Source organism: Plasmodium gallinaceum, assembly GCF_900005855.1.
Source record: "Plasmodium gallinaceum strain 8A genome assembly, contig: PGAL8A_v1_60, whole genome shotgun sequence".
Taxonomy (NCBI): Eukaryota; Apicomplexa; class Aconoidasida; order Haemosporida; family Plasmodiidae; genus Plasmodium; species Plasmodium gallinaceum.
Window position 1 is genome coordinate 169799 of NW_021628219.1, and position 13787 is coordinate 183585.

Consider the following 13787-nt stretch of genomic DNA (forward strand, 5'->3'; position numbering starts at 1 on the left):
AAAAAAAAAAAAAAAATAAAAAAAAAAAAAAAAAAAAAAAAAAAAGATTAAGAGATATAGATGATATATTAAATGAAAAAACAAAAAATAAAAATGTTTTTATAAGAACAAAAACATCTTTATTTTATGAAGAAATAAGAAATAAAGAAGGTGGCACATGTACTGATGTAAATAGAAATATGAAACAAATAAACTTTGAAACGTTTTATAAAGATTGGCAAAATAATGATGAAAATAATACAAATAAAATTAATGATATTATAAATTTAGAAATACATAATGAAAAATCAACTACCATTGATTCTATTTATGAAAAAAAAAAATATGATATAAATGAAAATGAAGATGATTATGAAGATGAAAATGAAGATGATGATTATGAAGATGAAGATGATGATTATGAAGATGAAGATGAAGATGATGATTATGAAGATGAAGATGAAGATGAAGATGATGATTATGAAGATGATGATGAAGATGAAGATGATGATGAAGATGATGATAATGATGATTATGATTATGAAGATAAAAAAAAAAAAAAGAAAAATGTTTATATTGATAAAAATAACATATTTTTGTTAAATATATTACATCATCAAAATAATGTTTATTCAGTTAAATGGAAAGAAAGCTCCTATGAAGGATTTTCTATTTTAGTTTCTTTATGTTTTGATGGATATATGTATATATGGAAAGAGAATATGAATTGTCAAAATAAAATTACTTTTATATCTATATGTAGAATATATATTCTATTTTTTGAAAACATAATTAATAATATAAAATGGCTTTGGGTAAATAAAAATGAAAAAAATGAAAATTATAACTTTTTTTTAAACAATAAAAATATAAATATATCAAAAAACGAATATTTAATTGTATATGGTTCAAAAAATGAATTAAAAGAAAATAAAGAATCAGATACTTTTTTATACAAAAAAAATAAAATTAAAAATTGTATATATTTTGACGAATTTAATGACAATAATGACTCAAAAGAATATATGATATTTTCTGTGTATGCTATTTTTAATATATATGATAATAATATACATATAAAAAATATTTTAAATTATGAAAATGTTCCAATTAATGTAAATTTTGATTATATTATTGATTCGAAATTTGAATATGATTCAATGAATACTTCACTCATTTCTATCTATACTGATGATACATATTTACCAGATAGCGAATATAATATAAAATATGGAAAATGGAAAATAAAAAAAATAGTAGAACATTCAAACTCTTTATTTACAAATAATAATTATTCTTATAATAATTTTTTTAATTTAAATGAAACTTGTTTTTCAAATTTTTCTTTTGATACTAATCCTAGTGATTCCAATCTTTCTCATAAAAACAAACAAAAAACAAAAGAAAAAAAAGAAAATGACTTTTTATTATTTCAAAAATTATTAAGTGCTATTAATAATTTAATGCCACCATTTTCAATAAAAATTTCTACTTATAATTTTGATTTTTATAAAATTTTAATAAAACCAAGTGATATATGGATTAAAAAGGGAAAAAGTATAAGTGTTAGATATTTACTTGATTATAAAAATTATGATCTCCCTCAAAAATACAAAAAAAAATATTCTTTTAAAAAAAAAAATTATGAAGAACACTATTGTATTGATTTTAATATGTATCAAAATGTTCTTATTTTAGTTAATAAATTAAATAATAAAATGTATTTATATAATTTCCATGGTTCATTAAAAAAAAAAAAAAACTATAAAAAAAAAAATAACGATTATCCTATCAGTAATGAAATCTTTAATAATAGCAATAAAACCAATAACATAAATAATAATTTTGATAGTAATATAAATAATTATGAAAAGACATATTCACTTAAAGAAGATATATATCATAAAGATCAAAAATCATTTGAAAAACAACATTATCAACCTGAAGTACATTCGAATAAAGATAATAAAATAAATGAAAATAATAAAAAGAATTTCTATGAATTTGATACTTTAACTACTGAAAAAATTAATGATTTTAAAGATAATTTTAATAAAAAAGAGTTTCATTTTAGTAAATTAGGAAAAGAGTATGATGATAATAGTTATTTCAAATATGAAAGCGATAACTTACACAATTCACTTTGTAATAATAACGATTACTCAAAAAAAAATATATGTAACAAAATAAAAAAAAAAAAAAATGAATTTACTCTTATATGTTGTATAAATAGTATGTATATTGATAATCATTATATTTTGAAACACAAAGAAATTAATTTTTTAAGTAAAAAATCACATTTTATATATAGTTATGTGTATAAAATTTGTAATTATTATGAAAAAATAAAAAAAAATAAAAATATTTTTATTTCAACAAATGAATTAATAGAAAAAAAAAGTGTTATTCCTTTAGTTTATAAAAGTCATATGATAGAATCATTTGATTCTTTTTTTCTGTTAATGTGCATTGATAAAAATAGAGAAAATATTTTTGTTTTGAAATCAGAAAAAATGAACATTGTTCATAATATGAAGATGCTTTGTATATTTGATGAAGATTGCAATATATCTGATACAAAAGAAAAAAAAAAATTAGAATCAAAAACTAATAATCATAAAATAACATTAGATAATAATAAATATATAGATAAAGTTAAATCTGATTTAACTCTAATTGAAGGGAAACATTTCAAAATAATTGATTATATGATTAAAGATTTTCATTTATGTTATAAAAATAATGAACAAAACTTTTTACTAATTATTAAATATATATATTTAGATCAAAAAAAAAGAAAAAAAAATATTTATTTACTTTTATTGTCAACATTAGAAATTTGTAATGGAACATTTATATACATAAATTTAAAATTAAAAAACATATTTACTTTTTTTAATCCATTAAAATCAAAATTTATATTTTCCTATTTTTATTTATCTTTTCAAAACACATTTCTCTTTGCAACAAATCATTTCTTGAAAGCAGATGACTACAAAAATATTTCTAATTATGAGTTAAATAATGAAAAAAGTTTTTATAATTATTCAAATAATGCAAATGAAAACTATTTAGATAATCAAAAGAATTTACATTATAATAGCAATAATAATTGTGTAAATAATATATTTGATGAGAAAAATGATGACATATTTTCTTTTAAAAAAAAGGAATTAAATATTACAGAAAATAATAATAATAATGCAGGTAGAAAATATGTTTTAGTTTTAAATGATAATGATTATAATGATGAAGATGAGAATTATTTGAAAAATAACATAGAGATAGATAAAAAACAAAATAATCATATAGATATCCTTCTTAATAATAATAACGATGTAAAAAGTATGGATTTCAATGAAAACAAACAGAAAATAGATTCCGTTAATTTATATTTTTTTTGTGCTAATAAAGGACAACTTGTTCATTTTTTTCAAATTAAAAATATTCATAAACTTTTTAATGTAATTTTATATGATAGCTATATCCTACTAATTACTAACAAAAATCTACACATTGTAAATTTAAATACAATATATAATAATTTATTATATAAAGAAATAACTTATTCCCATTCATTTGATTTTCAAAAAAAAAAAATTTATATGATATCTTTACTTTTTCCACATATATTGAGAAATCAGAAAAATAAACTACTTATGAAATGCACAAAAAAAAAAAATATATACTTTATAGTATTAAGTTTTCTATTAAATGATGAGAAAATTTTTAATAGTAACTTTAATAATAATCAAAAAAAAAAAAATAAAATAAATGAAAACTATTATGCATCACTCATTCTTATTAACACTAATCATGATGAAGAATGGAATATATTAAAATATGAAAATAGAACATTTTTTTTTTCAAAACAAATTTTTTTTTTTGAAAACGTTTTATTATTATTAAAAAAATTGGACAAAAATCAAATAAAACACAATTTAAAAGAAGAAAAAATTACTAAACAAAAAAATATTGTTAAAAGTTATTACAATAATAACAAAATATCATTTCATAAAATAAATTTATACAAGAAATTTAAAAAATATAAAATGAAACATGAACAAATAAGACAAAAAAATATGGTTTTTTATCATCCAATTATTTTACTGAATTATATAAAAATAGGTTTATTTTCACATGTAAATTTAGCTTTAAAATTATTACTAAATATTTTATTAACTAAATTTTTTAAAGAAAAAAATAAATACGTTATAAAAAAATATTGTTCATTAAATATTATTTTAGAAAAAAATATATCAGAAAACCACAGTTTTTATAATTATAATGAAATATCATATATATATGAAAGTCAATTTTTATTTGATTTAAATTTTATTAATACTGAGATTTATAATTTATACAAAAATGAAAAAACTCCTATCAATGAAAAGAGAAATTCACAAGAAAAATCTTATATAAAAAAAGATGAAAATAAAGAAAATAAAGAAAATAAAGAAAACAAAGATAAATCGATATATTTATTTGAAAATGAAAGTGTATCATTAGATGATTTTAACTTAAATTCTGAAAGCGAAAAATCTGAAGAAAAAAAAGAAAAAGAGGAACATAAAGAAGACAAAGTTTCATTATCAAATGAAAACACAAACGATGAATCGAATGAAGAAGATTATTCTAATGATGAAAATGAAAATGATCATAAGAAGGAAATAGAAGAATTTAGAGAATTCCTAAAATATTCTAAAGTTGTAAATTTTGAGTTAAATTTAGATGAAATAAAAATGCTTCAAATATTAACATTACATCTTAATATTCCACATTTAAGTAATTTTTTTCAGTTAATTTTATTTTGTATATTAAACTCTTTTTATAATAATTTTGAAAACGATAAAAATATAGAAAGTGATAATGCTTCACAGAAGGAAGACTACGTTGCTTGTCATTGCGAATATTTTAATTTGAATTTAGGAAAAGATATTACAAGAAATGAAAACACTTACATATATGAATATTTAAATAATAACAATGAAGATATTTTAAATAAAAATAATTTAACATGTATACTAATTTTTTTCTTTCGTTTTTATATAAACTGTTTTTTTTTACTAAATATTAAATTAGATATACATTTTCAGTATACATATTTTTTTTATTTTATGAATGATAATATAACTTCCTATATATATTATTATTTAGAAAAAATTATTAGTCATTATAATTATTGCTTTCATTTTGAAATTAATGAGAGAGATTTATTTAGTATAGATATATTTGACAGTAGTTTAAATAATGAAGATAACGATAGAAATAAAACTTTTACGGAAGAAAATAATAATTACAATTCCTTTACTCGTTTAATTAAAAGAAAAAAATTATCTTTTGAAGAAAAAAATAATAAAAAGGAAAAATTCATAGAATTAAATAATATTCAAATTAATAAAATATATAATTCTGAATTTTTACAAGAAAGAATATTGGATTATAATTTTTTTAATTTTTTTAAAAATTGTAAACTTTTTTATTTTGTTATTAATGAAAAAGATATACTATTTATATATGATATATTAATTAATAGAACTATTAAAAAGATAAATAGTTTAGATATGGAAGACAAAGAAAAGCAAAATGAAATAAATGAATGTTTAGATTTTTTAGCTTTATTATATATGGCTAAAAATGAAAAGCAGAAATTAATGTTATTTTATAAAATAAAAAAACAACATAAAATTTTTGATTTTTTATCAAATAATTTTAAAACAGAAAGATGGAAAAGAGCTTTAATTAATAATTCATATAAATTAATGCAAATAAAAAGATATTACTTAGCTGTTGCTTTTTTTATTTTATCAGGAGATATTAAGGATGCAATTGATGTTATACATCAATACTTGGATGATACTCAGTTAAGTATTTTTATTATTAGACTTATTTATTTCTCCTATTCATTAAATGATAAAGAAAATGACAAAATTAATAATTTCGGTCAAACAGATAACAAAGTTAATACTATATATAATTCTTCCTTTTCCGATAGACATAATTTCCCCATTTCAGATAAAAATAACAATAATAATAATAATAATGAAAAAAATGATAATATGCCACTAAATATAACTTTTGAAAATACTAAATATAATGAGGAAATAATTAATGAAAGTATAAAAGAAAAAGATTTTTGTAATGAAGTAAATTTTAATTTTCTCTTCAAATATTTAGATTATATTTTTAATGACAAAATAAATTCGAATGATAATATCTTTTTAAGTATTATTAAAAATATTATATTTAAAAATTATGAAGAAGTATATTGTAAATGTGAAAATGAAGAATTAAATAGTTTTTTCTTTTTATCATTGAAAAATATTATTAAATATAAAATGATAAACGAATTAAATAAAAATAATAAAGTAATAAAAAACACCACTTCAGAAAATATGAACAATTTCAATAACTATAATATGATAAGCAAACTTGAATCTTATTTTTATTCTATGTTTTATTTCAATAAAAAAATATATAATTTATCCTTTATTTTTTATTTTATTTTTTTTCAAAATTTCAAATTTAATAAATTAATGGAAATATATGAGAAATATAAATATTTTTTTGTATTATCTTTTGAAATGCATTTAGAGAAATTTCTTTTTTATAATAAATATTTATTCAATATAATTTTCTCACAATCTTTTGTAAATAAAAAAAATATGAAAGTGAATAATAGCCCATATATATTACTTAAGAATTCTAATAAGGAAGAAAATGATTCTATAAATTTTCTATACTCATTTAATTTACTTTCAAGTTTGATAAATATTATATTTTTTCTTATTAATGATAATGATGACTTAAATATTAATTATCTCCAAGAAAAATTGTTTATAAATAAAAATGAAGAAAAAATAAAATTAGAAAACAATATTTTTAATAGTAATAAGAAGGAAAACGATTGCAACAATTATAATAGCAAAATAGTTACAGTTTATCAGAATGATGAAAAATCATGTTATGATAATAATGTAAATATAAATTTAGATAAATATAATACATTATCTTTAATAAATAAGTTAAAAGATTTAAAAATAATTGAAGGATTTGGAAAACAACTAAATCTAAGTAGCTTTTTAATTACTTTATTAAGTAAAATAAATTCTTTAAATAATCAGAAACATAAATTAATTAGTAAAAGTAATATCACTTTTGAAATTATATTTGATATAATAAATGAAAATAAATTTGACATGTTTACTTCTTTTAATTTATATTATATATCAATAAATAAGTACAACAAAATATTAACACATTTGTTTTTTAATTTCTTTTCTTTATATATTTTTGAAGAAAAAAAAAATGATGTATTATTATTCTTAATTAATTATATTATATCTATTCTTTTTATATATATAAATGATGTAGTACATATATTATTTAATTTTTTAAGAGGTAAAAAAAATAAGTCATTAACATTATTACATATTCCTTTTGTTCAAATTATTTTTCTTCGTATAAATTTAAGTAATTATTTTATTTATGAAAAAAATACGAAAACGAATGAACATAAGAAAAAAAAGAATGAAAAGGAACGAAAAGAAAATGAAGAACATAAGGTAAATCATAAAAATGATAATGGATACGAATCTTGTATACACAAAAAAATTAAACATCATAATTTAATGGAAGAATATTCTGATATTTATAAAATGCATATCAAAATAAATTACAAATACTTTTGTTATTATATTCATTTAATAGATTTATTTTTATGTTATTTATGTATCATTATTTTATGTTTTATCATTTTGAAAAAGTATTATAATTTCTTTGTCTCTAATGATATAAATATAAATAAGATAAATACAATGAAAAATAATGATAAAGAGAATAAAAAAAAAAAAAATTTAAAAAAATTATTTTATATTCTATATATTTTTTTAAAAAAAATTAAAAAACTAAATTGGAATGTCGAAAATATTTATAAAAAAAATAACACAATGGCTATTTTATTTAACAAATTTATTAAATGCTGCTATATAAATAAAACATACAAAAAAGAGGAAATGAAGAAAAATAAAAAAAATGAATGGAATAAAATCCACGTCAATCAAGAAAATAATAAAAATTATAAAAATTATAAAAATAATAATATTTCAGATCAAGAAGGTAAAACATTAAATATATTAGAACCATTAGACAATATTTTGAAAAATAATAATATAAATCCTCAAGTAAGTATAAAATCGTGTGAATATTTAAAAAAAAAAAAAATATTATCTTCTGATTTCCTTTTTGAAAAATTTTGTATTATTAATATCTTTTTATCGATATTTGAATTAGTTATCAACAATTTTCACATTTTTGCATATAAATCAAATATATTTTTACCAAAGTTAAATAGACGTGATACAGATAAAAAAGAAAAGGAATATTCTGTTGAACCACACGAACAATTTTATTTAAAGGAAATATATAAAAAGGAGTATCAAAATAATTCTAATAATATAAATAGAAATACATACATATTTTATTATAAGACATATATATTATTACTTTGTATTGATAATTTATCTATTTATATTAGTAAGTTTATTTTTTCCAAATTAAAAATATTATTGTATAATTCTGCATATAGTGTAAAAAATACCTTATTAACATTTTTATCCTTTCCTTTTTTCTTTAATAAAATAAAAAAAAGAAAAAATAATATAATATGCGAGCATTTTATTGATTCTCATATTTCATATTTTTATAATAAATATTTATATTTAATTTGGAAACTCAATAATTGTACATATAGATCGTTTTTATTATTTTTTAATAAAAATTTTTATAATTATAATGATTATATGAAAGATCAGGTTGATAACAGTAAAACATTAGATAATTGTATAACTAACGTGAATAATTATTTTAATAAAGGGAGTGAAATGGAAGATAAATCAAGTCAATATAATGAGGAAAATGGAATAAAAGAAGAAAAATATAAAGAAGAGAGTAAAAATGAAAATAAGGTGAATATTAATAACAATAATCAAAGCTATTTAACTAACTCGCAATTTAATTATAAAAATGAATACAAAAAATATTATGATTTATATAATAATGGATATAGAATATATGAAAATGAATATATTCTTATATCTAATGCAAATATCGAAAAAAATAACATAGCATGTAATCATTCTAACTTTATTTTTAAAAGTTCGAAAAGTCATGATAGGTTTTCTTCATTTACTTCAAAAATTAACTTTTTAAAAAAATTTAAAAAAAATATTAATGAAAAAAATAAAAATAAGTCTATAAAATATTCAAGAAATAATATAAAAAATTTAAGAAAAAAAAATTTGAATTTACATGAGAATCCCATTAATATATATGATGAAAAATATTATAACTCCTACTATTCCTTAAGTTATAATAACCTTTTTAAAAATAGAGAAAATTTTGAAAAAAATTTTATATTAGATGAGAAAAATATTATAAATAAATATGATTTAAATGATAATATAACAAAAAATGAAAATATTTTATCTAATAACATGATTGACAAAAAGAAAAATAACCATGTTTTACTTGTTAATAATATTGAATACATAAATGAAATTAATAATAATAATAATATAGGAAATGTTAATGAAATTAATAACAACAATAAACAAACATTATATAAAATTGCTAGTAATAATAAAAAAAGTAATAAAAATTATAAAAAATTACCACATGTTATTCCATTGTCATTGTTATTTTATGATTTTAATGAACGACATGAAATTGAAAAAGAAAAAATGGATAATTATAATAGTACTATTTTATATATACATAGAAAAAATAAAATAAAAAAGATATGTATTTTAGATCATTTAAAAAAATTAAATAAAAAATGCAAATTTATAAACTATATATCATATAACGACTTAAAATATGAATATATAGATATAAGTAATGAAAAAAATTCTGAGAAAAATGGAAAAAATTATTTAAATAAAAATCAAGTTAATAAAAACGTTTCTAATAATGTGGATGATTTATGTAAAAATGATGATAACAACATCCCTCCATTACAAAAAAAAAACAAATTATACGATGAAGAAGAAAAAAAATATAAAGTAAATAATATATCAACTAACTTATCTTATGATGATAAATTGAATAAAGTTATGACAGATAATGATTCATCATCATTGTGTGCAGAAAAGGAAAATGGAATAATAAGAAAAAAAGAAAACTCAAAAAAAAATCAAAAAATATTTTTAGATATTAATATGAATAAATTAGTATATATATATAAATGTATGCATATACAATGTATGCATAATTTAACTCCGTTATGTTCATTTTTAAGTAATTTTATACCTAATGATTTTAGTATAACGAATTTTTTTAATAACAATTATAATAATTATTTTGTTAATAATATTTTTTTTCACAATTTTTTCTACACGTATGACAATACATTGACACTTTTATTAAATTCCAATAATATGAATTCTATATATTATGATAATAATCTTAAGAATAATCATTCAAATTTAAATTATGATGAACAAAAAAAAAATAAAATTACCACTGTTCACAAAAATAATATATATAATAAATGCCCTGAAAAAGAGAAAATATCAAATGAATGTAAAGATTTTTTTGATTTTCGTTTAAAAAATGTAAAAAAATATGATAATAGCAATAATTATAAAAAAATAATAGAAGATAGTAAAAATAAAAACAATATATTATCAAATGATGATAAACAGAAAAAAAAAGCAAATATGAAATTTTGTGATAAATATAATAATCCAAATGAAGAATTAAAAAATACATTAATCATATCTAAATCAGCAGAAAAATATATTGAAATGATTTTATTATTATTATATAACAACATAAATTTGAATGACAAAGATAAAATAAATGTAAAAGATGAAAAAAGTGAATTTAAGTATCTTTTTGATTATTTAGACAAAAATGTAAATAAATGTATAAGAAAAAAGTATAATTTTATTAATAGATTAACTGACAAGAAAAATAATTTTTCATTTTTAAGAACAGCTGCTATTATATCTCATCCATTTCTACCATTTTATGCACTTATTCATATAAATAATGAAAAAAATATAAATAACGAAGTAGATAAAACAAAATTTCAAATAAGATTATGTAAATTCACAAATAACAATGATGATATTACATATAAATATGGTTCTATTACTAGCGTTATGTGGAATAATTTAGGAAATTTATTAATGATTTCAGATAATTATGGATATTTATATATATATAATATATTTTTGGGTAATTTTATAAATTATAAAATTAAAAAAAACGGTAATCATGTAAACTCAAACATGAACTTTGTTTCTTCAAGTGATTTTAAAAATAAAGAAATAACGAAAAAAAATGTACACTATGATAAAATAAAATATAGGAAAGAAAAAAAAGATAAAGAAGAAAATGAAATTCATGATAATGAATATAATGAAGAAAGTGAAGATGAATATGAAAATGAAGAATTTAGTGAAGAGAAAAATGAAGAAAGTGAAGAAAGTTCACAAAATGATAAAGTTAAAACAAAAGAAAAAAATAAAAAAGTTAAAAATTTCTTTAAAGACAATTTTTTAAAAAATAAAAGAAAATATACCAAAGAAAAAGAAACAAAAAAGGAAAAAGATAAAAAAAAAAGTTATATAATAAAAGAAGCTCTATGCGTTATTAAATTACATGATGAAATTATTGATGTAAAATGTTTAAATGATAATAATTTTTATTTGGTAAGTATAGGAAAGGGAATTAATAAAAAGTCAATTAATAATCACACAACTTTTATTAATTCTGAATATTTGGAAAATGAAGAAGATTTCAGTAAGACAAAATTATCAACTAAAAATTCGACACATTCTAACGAAAATCAAAATAATTCAACCCGATTAGAAGAAAAGAAATTAAATCATTTAGAGTTTAGTAATAATTTATTACTCTCAAATAATACCGAACGAGAATATCAAGACCAAAAGAGAAAAAGCAAAAATACAGAAAAAGATTCTTTGGAATTTCAAAAAATCAATGATCATAATAGCATAAAAAAAAAAACATATGAAAAAGAAAAAAAAAAAAATTCAAAACACGAAGAATCAGATGAAGACAACTCAAATGACAATGATATAAAAATGAATTCTAAAAATGTAGATTTATTTTTAAATCTTCATGTATTTAAAACAAAACAGTCATATTTTAAGTCAAAATTTTTTTATTTTGATCCTTCTAATATAAATATTAATTTTTTTAGAAAAAACAAAAAACAACAAAACATTATTTCAGATAATATTTGTTTATGCATATGGGATTTATGTTCTATTTTAACAAATGAAGAAAAACATTACTTAAAAAATAAAAATTATATAATGAATAAGGGATATAAAAATGATAATAATAAAAAAATAAAAAATTTAGTGTTACATCCAACATTAGTGTGCATAATTAACAATTTACCAAAAAATAAAATGTATTTAAATAAAGATAAAAATTTTGAAAACAATTTTATCACAAGTTTTTGTACATGGTCATCATCAAATCAATTATACAAACATATTAGTCCTTTTGAAGATGTTGAAAAAAAAAAAATGAGAAAAAGTATTAACAAAATATCAGAAGTAACCAAAAAAAAAAACAATTTTTGGAAATTTTTTAAAAATAAAATATATTCAAATAACTTTTCTCAAGATGCATATATTTTTTATGGGGATCAATTTGGTTATATTCATATTGTTCATCTTCAAATGTATAGAGAAATTTCATGTTTTAAGGCTTTTGATTTTCCAATATTTAAAATTTTTATATCCAAAAATTTATATAATAAATTACTTGTTTTAGCAGAAGGAAAAGTAATAATCTATACATATATTTATATATATTTGTACATTATACATATATATATACATATATTTTTTTTTTTTTTTTTTTTTTTTTAATTATTTTTTATTTTTTTTTTTTTATATTTACAGTTACGAGTATATCAAATTAAGTCAGTACTTGAAATATTATTTATAAAAGAAATAGAAATACTACATGACATAACTCCAAAAAAATGTATCTGTGAAGAAAAAATAAATGAATTGAAAGAAAAAAGAAGAAAGGAAGAAAATGAAAATGAAGGTATTTCTATTTTTAATTTATCATACTTTTTATCTTCGAATTATAATAAAAAACAAAGTAATGCAAAAATCGAAGAAAAAATAAATCCTTCAATAAATGATTCACATAACAAAAGTATATTTGAAGATGATAAGAACACAATTAATACTCCACATAATAATTTGAATATTATAGATTTTAAAACAAATAGCACATTATCACTTAAAAAGGCCAAAAAAAAAGAAAAAGGGAATAATTTTTCATCAAAAGATGATATATATAAGAAAGAGGATAATAACTCTTCATTTAATTCTACAACTCAATTAACTATAAGCGATAGTGAAGAAATTGATAAAAACAGTGATAAAGATAATTATCAAAGTGTAATTATTGGAGGCATAAATTTTGGTTATCTAGGTTTTAATTTTTCTAAATTTATGAATAATAAAAAAAAAACAACAATAATAGATGCATATTTATTATCAAATTCTCATTTAGTAACAATATCTAATAATGGAACAATAGCTTTAACAAAAGTCTGATAATTTTAACATTATTTTATTAATTTTACATAAAAATAATTTCTAACATAATTAGACAGAAATTTTTTTAAATAAAACGGTATAAGCATATATTTTCAAATAATTTAAAATAAGTAATTTAATTAAATTTTTGTTAAGGTTAATATAAATGCTTATCAACTTAAAGTGTGTATAATTAAATTTTAAATC

General features: G+C 17.3%; 1 protein-coding gene across 1 annotated transcript in view; it reads left to right on the forward strand.

Moving 5' to 3' along the window:
- The window catches only part of PGAL8A_00080600 (conserved Plasmodium protein, unknown function), a gene marked incomplete at both ends in the record, with an annotated part of 15284 nt that extends 1686 nt beyond the window's left edge, over positions 1-13598 (forward strand). The window contains 2 exons of the mRNA XM_028670510.1: positions 61-12806; positions 12927-13598. Of these exons, the coding sequence (XP_028525924.1) occupies positions 61-12806; positions 12927-13598 (13418 nt within the window). The remainder of the gene's footprint in view (positions 1-60; positions 12807-12926) is intronic.
- Positions 13599-13787: the final 189 nt, after the last annotated feature.